This window comes from Aegilops tauschii, chromosome 6 (genome assembly GCF_002575655.3).
Source record: "Aegilops tauschii subsp. strangulata cultivar AL8/78 chromosome 6, Aet v6.0, whole genome shotgun sequence".
Taxonomy (NCBI): domain Eukaryota; kingdom Viridiplantae; phylum Streptophyta; class Magnoliopsida; order Poales; family Poaceae; genus Aegilops; species Aegilops tauschii.
In genome coordinates this window covers 447,540,592-447,566,002 of record NC_053040.3, presented here as the reverse complement: position 1 = coordinate 447,566,002, position 25,411 = coordinate 447,540,592, and the positions used below count along the sequence as shown (strand labels likewise).

Genomic DNA, 25,411 nt, shown 5'->3' with positions numbered 1-25,411 from the left:
GACGTAAAGATCGATATATTAGATGGTTATATTCGGACATCGGAAAGGTTCCGAGTGATTCGGGTATTTTTCGGAGTACCGGAGAGTTACGGGAATTCGCCGGGGGAAGTAGGGGGCCTTAATGGGCCATACGGGAAAGGAGAGAAGGACCTCAAGGGGTGGCCTTGCGCCCCCCGTGGCAAGTCCGAATTGGACTAGGGAGGGGGCGGCGCCCCCTCTCTTTCCTTCTCCCTCTCCTACTCCTTCCCTCTCTCCCCTCTTGGAAAAGGAAGGGGACTCCAACTAGGATTGGGAATCCTAGTTGGACTCCCCCTATAGACGCGCCCCTCCTAGGCCGGCCTCCTCTTCCCCCTCCTTTATATACATGGCCAGGGGGCACCCCATAGACACACAACTTGATCTTTTTGCCGTGTGCGGTGCCCCCCTCCACAGTTACACACCTCGGTCATATCGTCATAGTGCTTAGGCGAAGCCCTGCGCCGGTAACTTCATCATCACCGTCGCCACGCTGTCGTGATGACGGAACTCTCCCTCGGCCTCAACTGGATCAAGAGTTCAAGGGACGTCATCGAGCTGAACATGTGCTGAACGCGGAGGTGCTGTACGCTTGGTGCTTGGATCGATTGGATCACGAAGACGTTCGACTACATCAACCGCGTTACTAAACTCTTCCGCTTTCGGTCTACGAGGGTACGTGGGCAACACTCTCCCCTCTCGTTGCTATGCATCATCTAGATGGATCTTGCGTGTGCGTAGGATTTTTTTTTGAAATTACTGCGTTCCCCAACAGTGGCATCGGTGCCAGTCTATGCGTAGATGTTATATGCATGAGTAGAACACAAAGAGTTGTGGGTGATAATAGTCATACTGCTTACTAGCATGTCATACTTTGATTCGGCGATATTATTGGATGAAGCGGCCCAGACCGACATTACATGACCACGTCCATGAGACTGGTTCTACCGACGTGCTTCGCACACAGGTGGCTAGTGGGTGTCTGTTTCTCCAGGTTTAGTTGAATTGAGTGTGACTATGCCCGGTCTTTGTTGAAGGTTAAAACAGCACACTTGACGAAAAATCGTTGTGGTTTTTGATGCGTAGGTAAGAACGGTTATTGCTAAGCCCGTAGCAGCCATGTAAAACTTGCAACAACGAAGTAGAGGACGTCTAACTTGTTTTTGCAGGGCATGTTGTGATGTGATATGGTCAAGACGTGATGATATATAAATTATTGTATGAGATGATCATGTTTTGTAAAAGTTATCGGCAACTGGCAGGAGCCTTATGGTTGTCGCTTTGTTGTATGAAATGCAATCGCCATGTAATTGCTTTACTTTATCACTAAGCGGTAGCGATAGTCGTAGAAGCAATAGTTGGCGAGACGACAACGATGCTTCGATGGAGATCAAGGTGTGAAGCCAGTGACGATGGTGATCATGACGGTGCTTTGAAGATGGAGATCAAAGGCACAAGATGATGATGGCCATATCATATCACTTATATTGATTGCATGTGATGTTTATCCTTTATGCATCTTATTTTGCTTAGTACGGCGGTAGCATTATAAGATGATCTCTCACTAAATTTCAAGGTACAAGTGTTCTCCCTGAGTATGCACCGTTGGTACAGTTCGTCGTGTCGAGACACCACGTGATGATCGGGTATGATAAGCTCTACGTTCACATACAACGGGCGCAAGCCAGTTTTGCACACGTGGAATACTCGAGTTAAACTTGACGAGCCTAGCATATGCAGATATGGCCTCGGAACACTGAGACCGAAAGGTCGAGCGTGAATCATATAGTAGATATGATCAACATAGTGATTTTCACCATTGAAAACTACTCCATCTCACATGATGATCGGACATGGTTTAGTTGATTTGGATCACGTGATCACTTAGATGATTAGAGGGATGTCTATCTAAGTGGGAGTTCTTAAGTAATATGATTAATTGAACTTTAATTTATCATGAACTTAGTCCTGATAGTATTTGCATATCTATGTTGTAGATCAATAGCTCGCGTATAGCTCCCCTGTTTTATTTTTGATATGTTCCTAGAGAAAACTAAGTTGAAAGATGATAGTAGCAATGATGCGGACCAGGTCCGTGATCTAAGGATTATCCTCATTGCTGCATAGCAGAATTATGTCCTTGATGCATGATACGTCCATTTTGCATCATGCTTTTATATCGATATTTATTGCATTATGGGCTGTTATTACACGTTATGTCACAATACTTGTGCCTATTCTCTCTTACTTTACAAGGTTTACACGAAGAGGGAGAATGCCGGCAACTAGAATTCTGGGCTGGAAAAGGAGCAAATATTAGAGACCTATTCTGCACAGCTCCAAAAGTCCTGAAACTTCACGGAAGTCAATTTTGGAATTAATAAAAAATACTGAGCGAAGAAATACCAGAGGGGGCCCACACCCTGGCCACGAGGGTGGGGGCGCGCCCTACCCCCTAGGCGCGCCCCCTGCCTCGTGGGCCCCCTGGCAGGCCTCTAGTGCCCATCTTCTGCTATATGAAGTCTTTCGTCCGAGGAAAAATCATAAGCAAACTTTCGGGAAGAAACTCCGCCGCCACGAGGCGGAACCTTGGCGGAACCAATCTAGGGCTCCGGCAGAGCTGTTCTGCCGGGGAAACTTCCCTCCGGGAGGGGGAAATCATCGCCATCGTCATCACCAGCAATCCTCTCATCGGGAGGGAGTCAATCTCCATCAACATCTTCACTAGCACCATCTCCTCTCAAACCCTAATCTCTTGTATCCAATCTTTGACCCAAAGCCTCAGATTGGTACCCTGTGGGTTGCTAGTAGTGTTGATTACTCCTTGTAGTTGATGCTAGTTGGTTTATTTGGTGGAAGATCATATGTTTAGATCCATTATGCATATTAATACCCCTCTGATTATGAACATGAATATTTGAGTAGTTACGTTTGTTCCTGAGGACATGGGAGAAGTCTTGCTATAAGTAGTCATGTGAATTTGGTATTCGTTCGATATTTTGATGAGATGTATGTTGTCTCTCCTCTAGTGGTGTTATGTGAACGTCGACTACATGACACTTCACCATTGTTTGGGCCTAGAGGAAGGCATTGGGAAGTAATAATTAGATGATGGGTTGCTAGAGTGACAGAAGCTTAAACCCTAGTTTATGCGTTGCTTCGTAAGGGGCTGATTTGGATCCATATGTTTCATGCTATGGTTAGGTTTACCTTAATACTTATTTTGTAGTTGCGGATGCTTGCAATAGGGGTTAATCATAAGTGGGATGCTTGTCCAAGAAAGGACAGCACCCAAGCACCGGTCCACCCACATACCAAATTATCAAAGTAACAAACGCGAATCATATGAGCATGTTGAAAACTAGCTTGACGATAATTCCCATATGTCCTCGGGAGCGCTTACCAAATTAATACTTTTGTTGTAGTTGCGGATGCTTGCAATAGAGAATCATAAGTGGGATGCTTGTTCAAGTAAGAACAGCACCCAAGCACCGGTCCACCCACATATCAAATTATCAAAGTACCGAACGCGAATCATATGAACGTGATGAAAACTAGCTTGACGATAATTCCCATGTGTCCTCGGGAGCGCTTTTCTCTATATAAGAGTTTGTCCAGGCTTGTCCTTTGCTACAAAAAGGATTGGGCCATCTTTCTGCACTTTATTTACACTTTTTATTTGTTACCCGTTACAAATTACCTTATCACAAAACTATCTGTTACCGATAATTTCAGTGCTTGCAGAGAATACCTTACTGAAAACCGCTTGTCATTTCCTTCTGCTCCTCGTTGGGTTCGACACTCTTACTTATCGAAAGGACTACGATAGATCCCCTATACTTGTGGGTCATCAATGCACCACTAGGTGACAGATTTTAGTGCACCATGCTTTACGGCTTAAAACCGGGACTTCAAAAATGTTTTGAACGTCATGGAGCATATAAGATGTTCCACGAGTTGAAATTAATATTTCAGACTCATGCCCGTGTCGAGAGGTATGAGACCTCTGACAGTTGCCTACAAGATGGAGGAGAATAGCTCAACCAGTGAGCATGTGCTCAGATTATCTAGGTACTACAATCACTTGAATCAAGTGAGAGTTAATCTTCCAGATAATATAGTGATTGATAGTGTTCTCTAGTCACTATCACCAAGATACTAGAACTTCGTGATGAACTATAATATGCAAGGGATGACGAAAACAATTCCCGAGCTCTTCGCGATGCTGAAAAATCGGCGAAGGTATAAATCAAGAAAAAGCATCAAGCATTGATGGTTGACAAGACCACTAGTTTCAAGTAAAAGGGCAAAGGAATAGAAATGAAACTTCAAGAAGAATGGCAAGCAAGTTGCCACTCCCATGAAGAAGCCCAAAGCTAGACCCAATCCTGAAACTGAGTGCTTCTACTGCAAAGGAAATAGTCACCGGAAGTGGAACTGCCCTAGATACTTGGCGGATAAGAAGGATGGCATAGTGAACAAAGGTATATTTTATATACATGTTATTGACGTGTACTTTACTAGTGTCTATAGCAACCCCTCGGTGTTTGATACTGGTTCAGCTACTAAGAGTAGTACCTCGAAACGGGAGTTGCGAAATAAACAAAGACTAGTTAAGGGCGAGGTGATGATGTGAGTTGGAAGTGATTCCAAGGTTGATAAGATCACCATCGCACACTCGCTTTACCTCGGGATTAGTGTTGAACCTAAAATAAATGTTATTTGCTGTTTGCGTTGAGCATGAATATGATTGGATCATGTTCATTGCAATACGGTTATTCATTTATCAAAGAATAATTGTTGTTCTGTTTACATGAATAAAACCTTCTATGGTCATACACTTAATATAAATGATTTATTGAATCTCGATCATAGTAATACACATATTCATACTATTGAAGCCAAAAGATGCAAAGTTAATAATGATAGTGCAACTTATTTGTGGCACTACCGTTTAGGTCATATTGGTGTAAAGCGCATGAAGAAACTCCATGCTGATGGGCTTTTGGAATCACTTGATTACGAATCACTTGATGCTTGCGAACCATGCCTCATGGGCAAGATGACTAAGACTCCGTTCTCCGGAACAATGGAGCGAGCAACTGACTTATTGGAAATAATACATACAGATGTATGCGGTCCGATGAGTGTTGAGGCTCGCGGCGGGTATCGTTATTTTCTGACATTCACAGATGATTTAAGCAGATATGGGTATATCTAATTAATGAAATATAAGTCTGAAACATTTGAAAAGTTCAAAGAATTTCAAAGTGAAGTGGAAAATCATCGTAACAAAATAAAGTTTCTACGATCTGATCATGGAGGAGAATATTTGAGTTATGAGTTTGGTCTTCATTGGAAACAATGTGGAATAGTTTCACAACTCACGCCACCTGGAACACCACAGCGTAATGGTGTGTCCGAACGTCGTAACCGTACTTTATTAGATATGGTGCGATCTATGATGTCTCTTATTGATTTACCGCTACCGTTTTTGAGGTTATGCATTAGAGACAACTACATTCACGTTAAATAGGGCACCATCTAAATCCGTTGAGATGACACCGTACGAACTGTGGTTTGGCAAGAAACCTAAGCTGTCATTTCTTAAATTTGGGGCTGCGATGCTTACGTGAAAAAGCTTCAACCTGATAAGCTCGAACCCAAATCGGAGAAATGCGTCTTCATAGGATACCCAAAGGAGACTGTTGGGTACACCTTCTATCACAGATCCGTAGGCAAGATATTCGTTGCTAAGAATGGATCCTTTCTAGAGAAGGAGTTTCTCTCGAAAGAAGTGAGTGCGAGGAAAGTAGAACTTGATGAGGTAATTGTACCTTCTTCCCAATTGGAAAGTAGTTCATCACAGAAATCAGTTCCAGTGATGCCTACACCAATTAGTGAGGAAGTTAATGATGATGATCATGAAACTTCAGATCAAGTTGCTACTGAACCTCGTAGGTCAACCAGAGTACGTTCCGCACCAGAGTAGTACGGGGATCCTATTCTGGAAGTCATGTTACTAGACCATGATGAACCTACGAACTATGAGGAAGCAATGATGAGCCCAGATTCCGCAAAATCGCTTGAGGCCATGAAATCTGAGATGGGATCCATGTATGAGAACAAAGTATGGACTTTGGTTGACTTGCCCGATGATCGGCAAGCAATTGAGAATAAATGGATCTTCAAGAGGAAGACGGACGCTGATAGTAGTGTTAATATCTACAAAGCTCGAATTGTCGCAAAAGGTTTTCGACAAGTTCAAGGTGTTGACTACGATGAGATTTTCTCACTCGTAGCGATGCTTAAGTCTGTCCGAATCATGTTAGCAATTACCACATTTGATGAAATCTGGCAAATGGATGTCAAAACTGCATTCTTAATGGATTTCTTAAAGAAGAGTTGTATATGATGATACAAGAAGGTTTTGTCAATCCTAAAGGTGCTAAAAAGTGTGCAAGCTCCAGCGATCCATCTATGGACTGGTGCAAGCATCTCGGAGTTGGAATATACGCTTTGATGAGTTGATCAAAGCATATAGTTTTATACAGACTTGCGGTGAAGCCTGTATTTACAAGAATGTGAGTGAGAGCACTACAACCTTTCTGATAAGTATATGTGAATGACATATTGTTGATAGGAAATGATGTAGAATTTTCTGGAAATCATAAAGGAGTGTTTGAAAGGAGTTTTTTCAAAGAAGGACCTCGGTAAAGCTGCTTACTTATTGGGCATCAAGATCTACAGAGATAGATCAAGACGCTTGATAATATTTTTCAGTAAGTGCATACCTTGACAATATTTTGAAGTAGTTCGAAATGGAACAGTCAAAGAAGGAGTTCTTGCCTGTGTTGCAAGGTGTAATGTTGAGTAAGACTCAAAACCTGACCACGGCAGAAAAATAGAAAGAGAATGAAAAGTCATTCCCTATGCCTCAATCATAGTTTCTATAAAGTATGCTATGCTGTGTACCAGACCTATTGTGTACCTCACCATGAATTTGGCAAGAGGGTACAATAGTGATCTAGGAGTAGATCACTGGATATTGGTCAAAATTATCCTTAGAGGACTAAGGAAATATTTCTCGGTTATGGAGGTGATAAAGAGTTTGTCGTAAAGAGTTACGTTGATGCAAGCTTTGACACCGATCTGGATGACTCTAAGTCTCGATCTGGATACATATTGAAAGTGGGAGCATTTAGCTAAAGTACCTCCGTGCAGAGCATTGTAGACATAGAAATTTGCAAAATACATACGGATCTGAATGTGGCAGACCCATTGACTAAACCTCTCTCACAAGCAAAACATGATCACACCTTAGTAAACCCTTTGGGTATTCGTCACATGACGATGTGAACTATTGGTGTTAAAACACATGGCGATGTGAACTAGATTATTGACTCTAGTGCAAGTGGGAGACTGAAGGAAATATGCCCTAGAGGCAATAATAAAGTTGTTATTTATATTTCCTTACATCATGATAAATGTTTATTATTCATGCTAGAATTGTATTAACCGGAAACTGAGTACATGTGTGAATACATAGACAAACAGAGTGTCCCTAGTATGCCTCTACTAGACTAGCTCGTTAATCAAAGATGGTTAAGTTTCCTAGCCATAGCCATGTGTTATCATTTGATGAACGGGGTCACATCATTAAAGCATGATGTGATGGACAAGACCCATATGTTAGCTTAGCACTATGATCGTTTAGTTTATTGCTATTGCTTTCTTCATGACTTATACATGTTCCTATGACTATGAGATTATGTAACTCCCGGATACCGGAGGAACACTTAGTGTGCTATCAAACGTCACAACATAACTGGGTGATTATAAAGATGCTCTACAGGTGTCTCCAATGGTGTTTGTTGAGTTGGCATAGATCGAGATTAGGATTTGTCACTCCGATTGTCAGAGAGGTATCTCTGGGCCCTCTCGGTAATGCACATCACTATAGGCCTTGCAAGCAATGTGACTAATGAGTTAGTTGCGGGATGATGCATTACGGAACGAGTAAAGAGACTTGCCGGTAACGAGATTGAACTAGGTATGGTGATACCGACGATCGAATCTCGGGCAAGTAACATACCGATGACAAAGGGAACACTGTATGTTGTTATGCGGTTTGACAGATAAAGATCTTCGTAGAATATGTAGCAGCCAATATGAGCATCCAGGTTCCGCTATTGGTTATTGACCGGAGATGTGTCTCAGTCATGTCTACATAGTTCTCGAACCCGTAGGGTCCGCACGCTTAACGTTCAATGACGACTTGTATTATGAGTTATGTGATTTGATGTACCGAAGGTTGTTCGGAGTCCCGGATGAGATCACAGACATGATGAGGAGTCTCGAAATGGTCAGACGTAAAGATCGATATATTGGAAGGCTATATTCGGACATCGGAAAGGTTCCGAGTGATTCGGGTATTTTTCGGAGTACCGGAGAGTTACGGGAATTTGCCGGGGGAAGTAGTGGGCCTTAATGAGCCATACGGGAAAGGAGAGAAGGACCTCAAGGGGTGGCCACGCGCACCCCCATGGCAAGTCCGAATTGGACTAGGGAGGGGGCGGTGCCCCCCTCTCTTTCCTTCTCCCTCTCCTACTCTTTCCCTCTCTCCCCTCTTGGAAAAGGAAGGGGACTCCAACTAGGATTGGGAATCCTAGTTGGACCCCCCCCCCCTATAGGCGCGCCCCTCCTAGGCCGACCTCCTCTTCCCCCCTCCTTTATATACGTGGCCAGGGGCACCCCATAGACACACAAGTTGATCTTTTAGCCGTGTGCGGTGCCCCCCTCCACAGTTACACGCCTCGGTCATATCGTCGTAGTGCTTAGGCGAAACCCTGCGCTGGTAACTTCATCATCACCGTCGCCACGCCGTCGTGCTGAGGTCGGCCTCAACTGGATCAAGAGTTCGAGGGACGTCATCGAGTTGAACGTGTGCTGAACGCGGAGGTGCCGTACGTTTGGTGCTTGGATCGGTTGGACCGCGAAGACGTTTGACTACATCAACCGCGTTACTAAACGCTTCCGCTTTCGGTCTACGAGGGTACGTGGACAACACTCTCCCCTCTCGTTGCTATGCATCACCTAGATGGATCTTGCGTGTGCGTTGGATTTTTTTTGAAATTACTGCGTTCCCCAACACGGCAATGCTACAACCCACTCCCATTGCAACAAGCCTCCATTGTTGCATGGCCGGTGGCTAGCTGCACTGCTGCAACACGGGTTTGCAGCAGCGGGTGCGGTGGTGCCACAGCCTCACGGTGTGGTGGTCGGAGCAAAACAACATCAGTGCCCGAGGAGCTATAACCGGTGCTTCATTGGATCGCCACATTGTGTTTAGGATGGCGACGCTCACGTGGTGCTACAAAGGATAGTGGCAAGTGCATCATCGTCAGCATCGGCAGCCGGTGCGGGTCGTGTGGTGCTACAAACAAAGACAAATCATCGTTGGGCGAAGAGGTGGGAGAAGGAGACGAGCGGCTCTCGAGAGATAAGGTAGATAAGGCAGGAGACGAGTGGCTCTAGAGGGAAGAGCGGTGCATGGTCGCTACTAGGATGTGTTTCGTTCACGCGACACAATTGATTTCTTTCATAAATCAATCAGTTGTCTTAAAGTGTTTTCTTTTGTCATTACATTTACGAATGGGATCCTAGAGCATTTGGAAGGAAAGAAACGACAAGCAGCAAACGGATTCCAGCAAGCTTTACCTTCTGGAAAAAAGATTCATTGAAGATTTCTTTCCCCTTACCCATAGGTTAAGAAGAAGCAAAACCATGTCTCTCTCGCGTTGTAATTCCCCTACAATAAGAACACCGCTCTGCTTTTGCCCAAAGTGGCTAGGCTTTTGTAAAGTATGTTCTACAGTTATAACTTTATTTAATTGGAAAGCACAGTGAGAGACTCTCTCGCTGTTTCAGGGGTAAAAATAAATATTTACAAGTGGGCTGGATTGCAAATGGGAAAGATGATGGATGATCTTCGGTAAGAATTCAGAAGACTCGCAGTGGTGGCGAGCGAAGTGTTTAAACATGCTCAAGGATGGGATCCAGGTAGGTGACACATTATTGCTTAATAGTGTGGGATTGTTTAGTCCATGTTGTTGTTCAAGCAACTCAGTAAGATGTCATCAGTCGTTTACTCGTGTATGCTAATGCTCTTGTGGTAATTTTGTAGCCTTTTCTTTGTGTCGAAACTGTGCCCTCTGAGGTGTGGTCTAATGTTTGGGTTGCTTTTGTTTTGTTTTGTTTTGTACTTGGTTTCTATGGTTCCATCAATTAAACGGGGAGTTACATCGTCCTTTACAAAACAATCTAGTAGTCTTATTTGTTAGAAACATGATTTGGATCACCTGACCGTCCATCGGATCGGATCACTTTATAGTGTACAGATCACTTAGCATTGCTTTCGTCCGTCCCATGCTGCTTTACATTTTAGCATCGTTCCACGATGTTGGTCACTTGACCCGCTCATGCACACTACACTCTCGTTCTAGCTATATGCTGCTTCTCCTCTATCACCACAACGGGGTGTTTCTCCCTTAGTAACCCTCTTCCGTTTTAACACAAGCGTCACTACAATCTTTTATCACCCATTTCTGCGTTCACTGCCATGGATGACCTCGTGGTGACTACAGCCCGCAACCAAAGTTTTTTACGGTGTATGATTGAGGGAAGCCGTGTTTGGCGGCGAAGTCAGTGCTCCATATTGAGGTTGGCGATTTGAGGATTTTGATGTTGTGATCGCTTGGCATGTTACAAAGCTCATGTTTTTTTGCTGCCAAGACATTACATGACATGCTGCGATGATTCTAGGTGTCTGCTCTGAACTATGTTTTCATACTACCAATTGATTTTCTTGTTATTGCATATGTTGGCTTACATCCTTGAATACATTGCAACCACTTCTCTTAGGCCTTGTTCGGTTGAGGTGGTTTTTGAAGGGGAATGGCAGGGTTTGAGGGGGATTAGATCCCCTACAAGCCAAAATCCTCTCCAATCCACTCCAGTCCCCTTGGGAGGAGGATTAAACGAACAAGGCCTTATGGAGTTTGTTGCGACCACTGAGAATTTATTGTGTACATAAATAAAATTTGTTGCTTGTATTTGCTTGAATTGTTGCAATATTTTCTGCAATGTTTTGACATACACCAAGAAGAAATGATGTGATGACACTGCAAACAAAAAGATAACATGCGGAGAGTTCCATATTTGATTGATAGACTAAAATCGCTATTTAACTTGGACCAGACGGCTGAGGAGAGGACGATTTGTTGCCCCGCCGTCCAACGGACGCCTAGCGCTCTTCTATTCGTTAGCAACCCGATGTAAATAATTCCAATCCAATGGGCTCGTGAGTCTTCGATTCCTCCACAGTCCACACACATGCATGTGCCTCAATAAAAGCTAGACTGCGGACGTGATTCTGTGGATCTTGGCGCACTCCTGCGAGACGACGGCGGCGGTGGTGGGGCTGCGCTCGAACACGACGTCATAGCCGTCGGTCCAGCTCTCCATCCCAGGCGCCATGACATGCCAGAAGAGCCCCCCGGCGCACGGCCCGCCCCCCTTCACCGACGCGTAGATGGCGTCGTACACCATGCGGAAGTAGCCGTCCCGCGCCGCCACCGTGTAGCCGCCGGAGCGCGCGGACCAGCCGAACTCCGCCACCAGCAGCGGCTTCCGCAGCGCCTTCCCCGCGTCCTCGATGTGAGACGCCATCCACCTCTTGGTGAACTCCACCTGCGCATGGCTGCTCGACCCCGGCAACCTGCCACACACGCGCGCGCGAGCGACTCGTTAAATAAATCCATCGATGGTTCGGGCTAGCTAGGAGAAGATGTAGTACTTTCGTGTATTTTGCGTACCATTGGTCGGGGTAGATGTGTATGGTGGCGAAGTCGACGGTGGGGATGTGGTTGTTGGAGATGAAGTCGGTGCCGCCGGTGTACCCTTGCCCCGGGTTGAACCGCTTGCGCTCCGGCGTAGACTCGCCGTAGAACCCTTCCATGCCGATCTCCACCATGTGCTTGGGGTCGACGGACTTGACGTACGCGGACATCGATGCCACCCAGCGCTGCATGCAAAATTGCAAATCCATCAAATCAAACTGATGAACGAAATGGCCAAAATAAACAGGTGTTATATACAGGAAGTGAACTGAGGCCATAGATGTTTTTTTTTGGTTTCGTGTGAGTGACCGACCTCCATCGTCTTTCCGGAGAGGTCGCTCGGGACGCGAGGCTCGTTCATCAGCTCCCACGCGAAGATGGTCGGCTCGTCCTTGTACGCCACCCTCGTGAAGGTGTTGACTCTCGTGACCATCCTCTGTTCCACATATACACACAATGATACGAAGTATATACGGTGCATATCCTGCAGAAAGAAAAACTATACGGTTCATAAGAGGTTAAATACGAGCAGGGAGGGACCTTGATGTGGTTCTTGTAGAACTGCTGGGTGAGGGCATCGGAGAAGAAGTCGTCGTCGGACCCAAGGTAGTGGCCTCGGTCTCGGGCCCACTGCACGTATTGCTTCTTCCCGCCAAAGCTGTCCATGTTGTTCACCAAGCTCAGGATCAAGTAGATCCCTCGTTTCTTTGCTTCCGCTATTACGAAGTCTAGTCCCTGTACAAATATATTCCAAGGAGAAAAATATGTACTTACTATATAAATGCAGCATATATACGTGTATATCACTGTATCTTTCATGTGAGATCTTTACTGCTCACATGGAATATACAGTTACATTGAAACCTTTTTGCTACTATAGAATATATACAATATAAACTTTTTAATGAACAATGATAAATGTGTAAAAACATTTTAATGAGTAGTAGTAGTAAGATTTTGAAACGCCCGGCCATTGATTAAGATCTTTGGGGCCAAAGCATAGGAGCTTTTGACTTTTGAAAGAACTAATACACATTATTATGTTTTAAAATGGAGGGAGGAGTAAAGTAGTACAATGAAACCCTTTTACTGCCAGGATATATACTATGAAAACTTTTAATGGACAATAATAATAATAATAATAATAATAATAATAATAATAATAATAATAACGAGTAAAAGATTTTAATGAACAATGGTAGCAGTAAGATTTAGTGAGCAATAAGGATATATACGATGAAATCTTTTTAATGGGCAGACGAGTAAAACATTTCAATAAGCAATAGTAGCACTAAGATTTTAAAACGTCTGGCCATTGACTAAGAAGATCTTTGGCGTGACAGACATTATTCGTGTCCATCTGTCTAATGATTTTAGCGACGGAAACGAACCTGCATGCAGTACTACTCGGGTAAACGGTATTATGGCTATCTTTGGCGTACGCGTGATGCTCTAGTAAAACGGAGATCAGTTTCAAAAAAAAAAAAAAAAAAAAAAAAACGGAGATCTCTAGCGTAGCTTTGGCCGCGCCGTTCAACATACCACGAACACTTGCTCATTGTGCACGCCGGGGGTGATCTGCAGCGGCCGGTCGCTGCCCTGGCCGTCGCTGAAGGCCCAGGTCCTGACGACCGTTGGGCCGAGGCGGGACGCCTGGTCCAGCACGTCGAGCACCTTGCTCCGGTCCGCGGGGTTCGATGCCATGTACATGAGCCAGTACGCGTTGAACCCGTCGGCGTAGAACGGCCGCCCGCCCGCCATGAACCGCGCCCCGCTCGCCGTCACGAACCTGCGGGCCTTTGGCCTACCATCCGCTTCCCCGGCGCCGGCGGCGAGGGCAAGGGCGGCCAAACACGACACGAGCATCACGAGCTGTGGGCTGCTGGTGGCCATGCCTATGTTTGTATGCGGAGCCGAACCTGCCGTGTCTACGTGCAAGTGATTGGCAAAGGTGCAATCTTTCCGGTGATCGGTCGATCACCTGTGTGGGTGGGGATGAGTGCTGGGGACAATTTGCCGTCCGTGGAGTGCTCGCGTCTTATAGGCACGGCGAGACGGAATAGCTAGGCAGGTGCAGGCCGAGCATAGTGCCATCTTGCGCTGCGTTGCGTTATGCACGTGGGTCGGCAGGTTGACTGCATGCAGCAATAATGGAATAGTAAGAGGAGTTGATAAATCCGGCCCCTATACGTCCGTCGACGTGCCCAGACACCCCGCGGACACAGACCGGGTATTCTTTAAATTCGGATCTTCGCACCCGCGTATCTCATATTTCAAACCCTATATCCATACAAATCCATGCAACTAGTACGTGAATCAGAAAACAATCAACATCGACAGGAAACGATCGTATAAACTAGCACCAAACGGGCATAATTTATATAAACATCACCAAAAGATCACCAAACGGGCAAGTCATGCAGTTCAATGATCCGGCACACTATAACTACATACTAGAACTAGATTATAAACAGGAGAGGGCGAGCTTCACCACTTCCTCGCCGGTCCTTTGCCCTTCCGGTCGCCGGCGCAGCTGTAGGAGTCCGCGGAAGGAGGTGGGTCCATGTCGGAGCCGTCAGACCTGTCGGAGGAGGAGGAATCGCAGATGACGATGTAGCCTTGCAAGCCCCAGACGACGCGGTCTTGCTTGCGCTTGAGTTTGGCCACCTTCACCACCTCTGCCGCTGCCTCCGCCGCGTCCCGCTCGAATTGCTCAATGCCGAGCCGGAGCTGCTTGGCGTTAATCCTCCGGAGCCGTCGGGCCTTCATCTCCGCCTCACTAAGTGACCGACGGTACAACCACTCGAGGAGACGGTCCTCCTCGTCGGGCACCCGGCGGCGGCGGGCGGACTGCGCAGATGCGTCTGGCCCGCCCCCATTTCCCTTGTCCTCTGCCTCTCGCGGCGGGCGGCACGTGTCTCCGACTTCGGAGTCCGCAGCGGGCACTAGAACCCACCGCTGCCCGCGCGGAGCAGCGGACGGAGGTGGAGGAGGCCGTCGGGCGGAAGGAGCAGATCGGGCAGGCCTCACAGATCCCTGGGCGGGGTGGGAAGGGCCGGCACCGGCGTCGGCGTTGCGACGACGGGCGATAGGTGGCGTCGCACCAGACCCGGAGCTGCCGCCCGTATCGACCAGCGAGAGCTCGAGCGCAATACGGAGCGCCAGCTCCTCCTTGTCTCTGGAGCTCCCGTCGGAGTAGCTACCGATGTTGGACATGCTCGCTGGTGCTAGGGATTTGATGGATTGGGGAAATGGGAGCGTCGGGGAGGGGAGCGGAGTGAGCTAGGGTTTCTTCCGGACGGGGGATTTTCTGGGGTCGGGGTGGGCCAGCGGTGGGCCAGCCTGACGTGGTGGACGAGCCCGGGCATGCCCGGGCCGCCTCATATTCGTGCTACATTTGGGATGGATATGAGGAGTGCCGGTCAACTCAGGCGTTTGAGGCCCGTTTGAGAGCTTCGGTTGGGTCAGTTTTTTGTGACAGGTCAGTGACCGGACGGACTGCCTGGGCGTATGAGACGGATATAAAGCGCCCAACTGTAGATGCTCTAATGGCGAGATAGCGGACGCAGAGTATCTAGTCCTGAGCTCATATGCTCCCTAATAAACAGTAAAATAAAAAATAGTGACAAATTAAAAAATTCTGGTTTTTTTGTTGCAAATTCTCGGTGCTTGCAAATTTTCAACCCGGAATAACATTCTTGGAAGTCATGGTAAAAAACAAAATCAACACTCTAAAAATGCTATTTTCAAAAGCATTTTGAAGTGCTTTTTTTTTCATGACTAACACGAATGTTATCTCGGTATGCAAATTTACAAGCACCGAGAACATTTGTCAAAGTTTAAAACAAAAAAACTCAGAATTTTTTGAAGTTTTTTGATTTTTTTTGAATTTAGGGCCTGTTCAGAAACTCTCTGAGCTTCTCAAAATCCTCAAATCCTCAAATCCAGCTTCTCACGCTAGCTTCTCACTTCTCCTGGCGATGACAACCTGTTCGGCTCCATCGATAGCTTCTTCCAGCGGTTAGATGAAAATCAGGTCTCTTCGGTGGTATTTGGGCCTGTTGCAAGCCTGGAACCAACCCATGTCGAGGGAAAGAAGAGGAGATTGCGTACCGATTCGTTTTTCTAACTAGGGAAGAGCGAATTGTTTTCTTTAGCGGTGGCACTTCAGTTGTAAATACGTGCAACTCTAGTTCATTTTTTGGAGCTAGGCCAACGATGCTTCTTCTTTTTTAAAGGGGAGGCCATCATGGCTAGCTTTATTAAGATCAAATAAGAGTTACATCGTTTACTAGATGTGGAACTAAGAAACCAGGAGATTCATCAGTCCAACTAGTCTCACACTTATTACAAAAACTGAATTTAGCTAGCTCATCAGCTACCGAATTTCCTTCACGGAAACAATGAGAAAAGATGACCTTTCCTATCGAAGTTGCCGTGTCAATGCATTCAGCAAAGACCGCCGCCGCTGCATCCCACCACTGGTCTTGTCCTTGACAACAGTTCACCACACTCAAGGAATCAGACTCCACTTCAACCCTGTGAAATCCCAATGTGTTTGCCAAATTTAGGCCATCTCGCATTGCCATGGCCTCAGTTGTATCGACATCTGCTGCAAACTGAATAAATTTGCACTGAGCTGCAATAAATCTCCCTTTCTCATCCCTTAGGACAGCCGCTGTGGCATCAGAACCCTCATCTGCAAGGAAAGAAGCGTCTACATTTAACTTAATATACCTTGCCTCAGGCCAACGATGCTTCTTGTTTTTACACTGCGGGAGGCTCTAGCTTCTCAGAGTCAGCTTCTTGTAGATAAAACGTTCGGCTCGATACCAAGTGTGGAGTTCGTGGAGTTGGAAGCTGGAGGATCTCAGAACAAGCCCTTATTGTTCATCCCGAGCTCAAATGAGCTCGGGAGCAGGAGGGGACTTTCGCGAGATAGCCTCTCTCTCTCTCTCCTTTTTTCACTTTTGCTTCAGTACAACCCCCTTAAACACATTAAGAAAGAAGATTTCTCCACACCTCTTCATAATACTAAAAGGTAAGATGGTCTTTTCTGAAAAATGCGTTTGTGCTGCCTGGCATACTTTTTTTTAGGCAAGCGGCGCCCGCTGATTGGGCCAGTCCAGTGGCTGCGCTGCCCACGCACACCTTGATGCGAATAAAAAGTGCAAGTTGAAGAGAGTTCAAAGCCAGTGGAACTAGCGATTCCAAGTGATTAGTGACTTGGGCGAAATTATAAGAACTAGTAGCAGATCCGATTTATTAAAATAATTTCTGAATTGTTTTCAAACTTCAAACACCTTTTAAATTTTGCAAAAACACCAACAATTTTTGGGAATCTCAAAACATTTTTGGAGAAACAGGCACAAAATTGGAAAACTGGAACAACATTATTTGAAAAACAGGAAACAGAATGAAAAATACGAACATTTTCAATATTATGAACAATTTTTTTGCAAACGAGAACATTTTGTGAAATTCCTTACACATTTTTTGAATTTGAGAAAAATTGTGAAAATTGGAATATTTTTTGTTTTTTTAAACAAAATTTTCTTCATGCTTCTAAATTTTTTCGCATCAACAAATGTTCAGAATTTCAAAATTTGTCCGTATTTAAAAAATTAGTGTTTCAAAATTTGCTCGTGTGATTTAAAAAAAGGAATTTCAAAAAACTTACTTATTTTTTTAAATGTGTTTCAATTTTTCAAAGATTATCCATGTTTTCATTTCAAATTGTTCACAGATTAAAAATGTTTGCATATTAAAAAAGTTCATGGACTTTAAAAAATATTCGCGTTTCCAAATTTTGTTTTAGAATTTCAAAAAAGTTTCTGTTTTCAAAAATTGTTCACAGAATCTAAAATATATCGGCATTTAAAAAATGTTCTCAAGTTCAGTGAACGTTCCAAATTTTGCAAACGTTTTGTGCCGCTTCTGTGTGTTCATAAAAGACTCGCGCTAGGATTAATCTAAGGCAGCTAGCAGATGGAGTGGCTATCTACACTTGATCAGAGCTCCAGGGCCGCGAGATCGAATCCGGGTAGCGTGTCGTATGTTTCCTTGAATTTTTACGCCCTGCTCTATTTCGGTTCTAATTAGTGGGCCGGCCCAGTATTTGGTCCTCTCCTATACAGCGTACATATGAAAAGTGGGTTTGTCAAATGTCCATATTACCCTTTATACGTTTAGGGAGAAGGTTGTACCGAAGAGGGGCTCTTTTCACTTGAGAAAATGCCCTCGAGGCTATTTATTAGTCAGTGGCGAGTTTATACTTGATTGAACATGCTCAATCAGAAAACTAGGAATTACATTATAAATGGTGAAGGGGGGGGGTGCTCTCCCCTGTTGGGGAACGTAGTAATTTCAAAAATTTCCCTACGCAGACGCAAGATCATGGTGATGCATAGCAACGAGAGGGGAGAGTGTTGTCCACGTACCCTCATAGACCGAAAGCAGAAGCGTTAGCACAACACGGTTGATGTAGTCGTACGTCTTCACGATCCGACCGATCAAGTACCGAACGCATGGCACCTCCGAGTTCAGCACACGTTCAGCTCGATGACGTCCCTCGAACTCCGATCCAGCCGAGCTTTGAGGGAGAGTTCCGTCAGCACGACGGCGTGGTGACGATGATGATGTTCTACCGACGTAGGGCTTCGCCTAAGCACTGCTACGATATTATCGAGGTGGATTATGGTGGAGGGGGGCACCGCACACGGCTAAGAGATCAAGAGATCAATTGTTGTGTCTTTGGGGTACCCCTGCCCCCTTATATAAAGGAGCAAGGGGGAAGAGGCGGCCGACCAGGAGAGGGGCGCGCCAGGAGGAGTCCTACTCCCACCGGGAGTAGGACTCCCTCCATTCCTTGTTGGATTAGGAGAAGGGGGAAAGAGGAGAGAGAGAGAGGAAGGAAAGGGGGGCGCCGCCCCCCCCTCCTTGTCCAATTCGGACTAGAGGGGAAGGGGGCGCGCGGCCTGCCCTACCCGCCTCTCCTCTTCTCCACTAAGGCCCATGTAGGCCCATTAAACCCCCCCCCCCCGGGGGGGGGGGGGGGGTTCCGGTAACCTCCCGGTACTCCGGTATATATCCGATAACCCCCGGAACCATTCCGGTGTCCGAATATAGTCGTCCAATATATCAATCTTCATGTCTCGACCATTTCGAGACTCCTCGTTATGTCCGTGATCACATCCGGGACTCCGAACTACCTTCGGTACATCAAAACATATAAACTCATAATATAACTGTCATCGAAACTTTAAGCGTGCGGACCCTACGGGTTCGAGAACTATGTAGACATGACCGAGACACGTCTCCGGTCAATAACCAATAGCGGAACCTGGATGCTCATATTGGCTCCCACATATTCTACGAAGATCTTTGTCGGTCAAACCGCATAACAACATACGTTGTTCCCTTTGTCATCGGTATGTTACTTGCCCGAGATTCGATCGTCGGTATCTCAATACCTAGTTCAATCTCGTTACCGGCAAGTCTCTTTACTCGTTCCGTAATACATCATCCCGCAACTAACTCATTAGTTACAATGCTTGCAAGGCTTATAGTGATGTGCATTACTGAGTGGGCCCAGAGATAGCTCTCCGACAATCGGAGTGACAAATCCTAATCTCGAAATACGCCAACCCAACAAGTACCTTCGGAAACACCTGTAGAGCACCTGTATAATCACCCAGTTATGCTGTGACGTTTGGTAGCACACAAAGTGTTCCTCCGGTAAACGGGAGCTGCATAATCTCATAGTCATAGGAACATGTATAAGTCATGATGAAAGCAATAGCAACATATTAAACGATCCAGTGCTAAGCTAACGGAATGGGTCAAGTCAATCACATCATTCTCCTAATGATGTGATCCCATTAATCAAATGAAAACTCTTTGTCTATGGCTAGGAAACATAACCATCTTTTGATCAACGAGCTAGTCAAGTAGAGGCATACTAGTGACACTCTGTTTGTCTATGTATTCACACATGTATCATGTTTCCAGTTAATACAATTCTAGCATGAATAATAAACATTTATCATGATATAAGGAAATAAATAATAACTTTATTATTGCCTCTAGGGCATATTTCCTTCATCCCCCTCTCTCCCGGTGCCTGGGGAACCATCGTGACATCAATCTGCTCCAACAACTTTGTCACCGTCATCACCAACTTTCTTCCCCTCTATGCAACGGTGTAATCTCTCTCTTCCCACAGTAATCTCTACTTGAACATGGTTCTTTATGCTAAATATTATTATCCGATGATGTGTTGCACCTCTATGATGTTTGAGTACATTCTTTTTTCCCTATTGATTAATTCTGGTATATTGTGGTTGATATGAATTATACATTATTATGGTGTTGTCCTATGGTGCCGTCCGTGTCACGTAAGCGTGTGGAATTAGCTGTTGTAGGGTGTTGCAGTATGTTCATGATTTGTTTATAGTGGGTTGCGGGAGTGACGGAAACCTTGTCACGGTATTTGTTGAAGAGTCTCGTGATATATCAATAAAAGAGCAAATGGTTGTGATTTTAAGTTTTGTTGCTACCTTTGTAATAAACATTTCAGATTTATCTTGTTATGTATTATCACTTACTAATAAATATGTTTGTATCATTTAGGGATGTCAAATGTGGAGGGTATTCAAGAAAATGTTCATATACATGTATTTGAAAAATTGTATATATTCTGAATTATGTTCAGTCTTTACCAAAAAAAAATGTTGCGCGTGTACAAAAAAATGCATAGGTGTATTGAAAAAATAGACATGTGCTAGACCATGCCCCGGATCCCATGAGTGAATTACCGCCACCACCCGCCCGCTCTAGGTTTAGGCTTTGTCAGAAAGGGGATGGAAGGAGTGTGCACGACATAGAGGTGCGAGGGTCCTCTGGTCACTTAACTGACATGGTGGTCAAAACCGGTTCCATGTCTTAATCAAACAACACGAAGCTTTATAAGAGACGAACATTATGTGGTTTGATTAGTTGAAGGACTAAGTTTTGCTGGTTTCAAAGTTGAGGGGAGATTTTTAAAATCTTGCGAGAGTTCAGGGATGAAGAACATACTCATCCCAAATTTGAATTACGTTGGGAGTGTTTTCCACCACTGGTGAACCTTTTTAATACACTAGGTATGTGCCCGTATGTTGTCACGGGGCCAAATATTTTTTTAACACAATAAGACGACCATACGGGGCAAATCTTGATGCAAAAGAAATAGACACAATAAAATAATGTTTGTCATTTCTTAAAATGGCAAAATAGGCATCGTGATTGATCTGCTTTATTGGGTTACCAAAGATAATATATTGATGGATCTTTACTTGTCTATACAAACCAAAATTTTAGTCCTATTTATTGAGTTAACAAAGATCACTTTATCCAGCAGGGATGGGAAACCGGGGATAATCGATGTAGGGTGGGAGGTTGGATGAAGGAGTGGTGGACAGAAAGTGAAAAAAAAATGTAACCATACGTTTTTGAAGTAAAGTAGAGAAGAGATAAAGATATGGGTCCTTTTAACAAAACTTTAATCTTTATTAATATGTTACAATGGGGACCTCATTCCTTGGTATGCCACTACATATGTTAGCCTTATTTGTGAGCAATCTTGACCTAATTAGACGATTGCAACTATCCTAACACGACTCGTGGGTCCTTGCTTCCTGCAGGCTAGACTCACGGCCTGCTTCCGCCGATCCTAGCGAACTCCTGGGAGACGATGGCGGCAGTGGTGGAGCTGCCCTCAAGCACAACCGCGTAACGGTCGGCCCAGCTCTCCATCCCGGGCGCCAAGACCTGCCAGAAGAGGCCGCCGGCGCACGGCCCGCCCCCCTTCACCGACGCATAGATGGCGTCGTACACCATGCGGAAGTAGTCGTCCCGCGCCGCCACCGCGTTGCCGACGGAGTTCCATCCAAACTCAGCCACCACCAGCGGCTTCCGCAGCGCCTTCGCCGTGTCCTCGATGTGCGACGCCATCCACGTCTTCCAGAAGTCCACCTGCTGCTCCCTGGTCGAACCCGGCAGCCTGACACACACAAGCCGCACGCACGGTCAACACAAATCCATCAGGGCTGAGAGGAAATTCGCGTGTGGCTTTCCTTTGCTTACCACACGTCGGGGTAGTAGTGGATGGTGGCGAAGTCCACGGTGGGGATGCGGTTGTTTCCGATGAAGTCGGTGCCGGCGGAGTCTCCGCCAGGGTTGATCCGCTTGCGCTCCGGCGTGGACTCCCCGTAGAACCCCTCGAGCCCGACCTCCACCATGTGCTTGTCGTCGATGGACTTGACGTAGGAGGACATGAGCGTGACCCAGGCCTGCATGGTCTTCCCGGAGGGGTCGGTCGGGACTCGGGGCTCGTTCATCAGCTCCCATGCAAAGATGCTGCGCTCGTCCTTGTACGCCAACCCCGTGAAGCTGTTGACCCTCGTCACCACCCTCTGCTCAACACACAAAACACACAAATGTGACGGGAAAGGAGTGCACGCGATTAGTTTATTTTAGGGTAGTGCACGAGATTTGGGTGTACACGTGTGCCTTCAAGGACGGACGGACGGACGGACCTCGACGTGCTTCTTGTAGAACTGCTGGGCGAGGGCGTCCCTGAAGAAGTCGTCTTCGGAGCCCAGGTTGTGGCCCTGGTCTTTGGCCCACTGCACGTACTGTGTCTTCCCACCAAAGTCACCCCAGTTGTTCACCAGGCTCAGGATCAAGTAGAGCCCTCGCTTCTTCGCTTCGGCGATCACGAAGTCTAGTCCCTGAATTAATATCGTCAGAGAAAGTATATGAAAGAGATGAATTACCACATGCAATGAGGCATATTTTTTTGAACATATATTCCTCTCGGCATGCAAACATGTCATCTTAATGTTAGTTTTGTTCATCATGAATTGGTGCAGTTTCATATGAGATAAATTTATCCACACCTAATGTACATGTAATTAAAATGGTCCAACTTATATGTTAGGAAACTTTTTACCACAAGGCTATACAATGGAAACTTTTTAATGGACATCAATAATGAGACAAACAATGTTGTTTAATTAGCAATACCATTTAATTTAGGGGAATGTTAAAATCTGTTTTTTGCCAAATCCTAGCGAACGCTCCACAATTGTCATGCCGGGAAAAAAAATTACCATGTTGTTTTTTCGAAAGAAATCCCAGCGATCACTCCACAATTAACATGCAATAGGGATTTGCCATGTTCTAAAGTGAAAATTGTCATGTGGTATAAAAGATTGACACAAAAACGCTGCAGGAGGGTATATGCCATGTGTTGGATCAAGATCCGACGTACCTGAAGGCGTTAGATTTTGACGTAAAAAAATCTGGCATCGGATATGTATCTTAATTTAAACATTTATTTGAGGGAAATATCTTAATTTAAACATTGTGGTGATTATTCCGTCGAATAAAGGAGCATGTGGTTATTTTTTTACAACATGTTGTTATATAGTATTGGTTAGCAAGAAGATTAGCGAGTCCATCTATCTAACAGTAGTACCTACCACGAACACGTCCTCGCTGTACACGCCAGGGGTGGTCTGCAGCGGCCGGTTGCTGCCGCCGTCGTTGAAGGCCCACGTCCTGATGACCGTCGCGCCGAGGCGGGACGCCTGGTCCAGCACGTCGAGCACCTTGCTCCGGTCGGCGGGGTTCGACGCCATGTACATGAGCCAGTATGCGCTGAAGCCGTTCGGGTAGAACGGCCGGCCGCCCACCATGAACCGCTGCCCGTCCGCCCTCGCGAACCCGCCGACCTGCGCCTTTACTCCACCGGCTCTGTTGGGCGGCGGGACGGCGTCGTGGATGCTCGACCGGCGCGCCCCGGCCGCCAGGGCCATGACGGCCAGACACGACACGAGCATCAGCCATCGCGCGTTGCTGGTGCCCATGCCTACCTATGTCTGTATGCGAAACCCAAGCCGCTGTAGGGTGCAGTCTATCTTTGTTGCGGATGGTATGCTGTGCATGGAGACGAGTGCTATATATAGGCGAGGGCTCCTGCATGGCCACACGAAACGGGCAGGGCGCAGGCATCACGGCATTAGTTTAGCATACGGCATTCACGGCGTGAAATAATTGTAATTAAGCTGAGCTTAGCATATGGCCGGCATGCCTGGCATGAGATAGTTGCCAGTTTTTTTTTAGGGAATGTGAGAGCTGCAATGCACGTTAATTTGGAAGTATATTAAGTGCGTGGAGATATCAAGTAGGATATTATTTGCGTGTTATTATGTGATTAGCACTATATTTGGCATGAAATTAACTGCACGCTAAACGTGTTGAGCGCTCGACATTGAAGCAGTCTAGGTCATTGGATTGACATGATTTGATGGCCGGGATTAATTGGATCTACCCCTTTGGATCTTTTTATATTGGTATAGATACGGATACAAAACGGACATGCAGGGATGTTGCATATTTTGCTAATTTATGAGCGTGCCCATTTGACTCTCCCCATTCATGGTGGTGCGGATCGTGGCCTCCTTCACCACGGGGGAGAATGTCTCGTCGAAGTCCACCCGCGGACGACCCAACAAGCTTTGTAGCGATCCAATCTCCCGTCGGCCTTGAGCTTATGGAGGAAGAGTAACTTGCCACTTTGCCAGTGACAATGTTGGCATCAGGAGGGTGAGGCACGAGCGTCCAAGTCATGTTCACCATGAGCGAGTTGTACTCATCCTGCATAGCTGTTAGCCAATGAACATCTCGGAGCACGACGGACACGGATTTGGGCAGGGGGATAGCGTGGAGGCAACGGTTGTAGAGTTGTTTTTGATATATTTTTGTTTGGAAGGAACATGCCAGCCTGGCCACAGGTGACCATGGTACGGTGTGGGTAGGAATTACTGGGCGTTGGGTAGGGGTGGCCGGTGACGGAAAGGGCGGAGGTGTGTCATCGGTACAGGAAGCAGAGGCCACAGTGGGCAGAGGGGTGATGAGTGGTGATTCGGCTGCCATGGCAGCGGTGGGTGGGGCGTTTGGAGCAGGTGGTGTTTTGGCTGCCACGACAGCGGTTTCAGGCGGAGCGGGTAGTGGGGTTTTGACAGCCATGCGGCGGTTTTTATCTGCCGCAACCATGGATTGACGGAAAGAGCGGGGCCGGCGAGGGATTGCTGGGAGCGAGGCCATGAGGTTGTCCTCGTCGTCAGGCGAGCACTCATTGGTGGAGGGGAATGAGAAGCGGGTCTTATCGAAGACGATTGTGGCGGACGAGGACCTGATCGGCAACTCGATCAAGGCATTTGTACCCTTTTGTGTTCTGAAGAATAGCCAAGCAAAACGCAAGCTGTGGAGCGTGGAGCTAGTTTGTGCGGAGCAGTGAAGGTGATGTTGTGCTAGCAGAGACACCCAAACACACGGAGATTGACGCAGTCGGGGTGCATGCCATGGAGAAGGAAGAAGGGTGTACGGTCATGGCGCGAGCGGCATGACCGAATGGCAATTCAGAAGAAAGGTTGACGTGTTGAGAGACT

At 46.2% G+C, this 25,411-nt stretch overlaps 2 protein-coding genes across 2 annotated transcripts; both read right to left on the bottom strand.

Annotated features, from left to right (window-relative positions):
• Positions 1-11,213: 11,213 nt before the first annotated feature.
• Positions 11,214-13,808, bottom strand: LOC109750097 (putative mannan endo-1,4-beta-mannosidase 9). Its single transcript, XM_073500696.1, has 5 exons — positions 13,458-13,808; positions 12,456-12,650; positions 12,229-12,399; positions 11,892-12,100; positions 11,214-11,794 (listed from the first exon to the last, which is right to left on the bottom strand). Exons 1-5 carry the CDS (start codon positions 13,806-13,808, stop codon positions 11,431-11,433), a joined length of 1,290 nt encoding a protein of 429 aa, XP_073356797.1. The 3' UTR covers positions 11,214-11,430.
• A 7,635-nt stretch (positions 13,809-21,443) lies between these two features.
• LOC109750096 (putative mannan endo-1,4-beta-mannosidase 9) lies at positions 21,444-23,839 on the bottom strand. Its single transcript, XM_020309053.4, has 4 exons — positions 23,441-23,839; positions 22,493-22,687; positions 22,041-22,369; positions 21,444-21,957 (listed from the first exon to the last, which is right to left on the bottom strand). Exons 1-4 carry the CDS (start codon positions 23,825-23,827, stop codon positions 21,606-21,608), a joined length of 1,263 nt encoding a protein of 420 aa, XP_020164642.2. The 5' UTR covers positions 23,828-23,839; the 3' UTR covers positions 21,444-21,605.
• Positions 23,840-25,411: the final 1,572 nt, after the last annotated feature.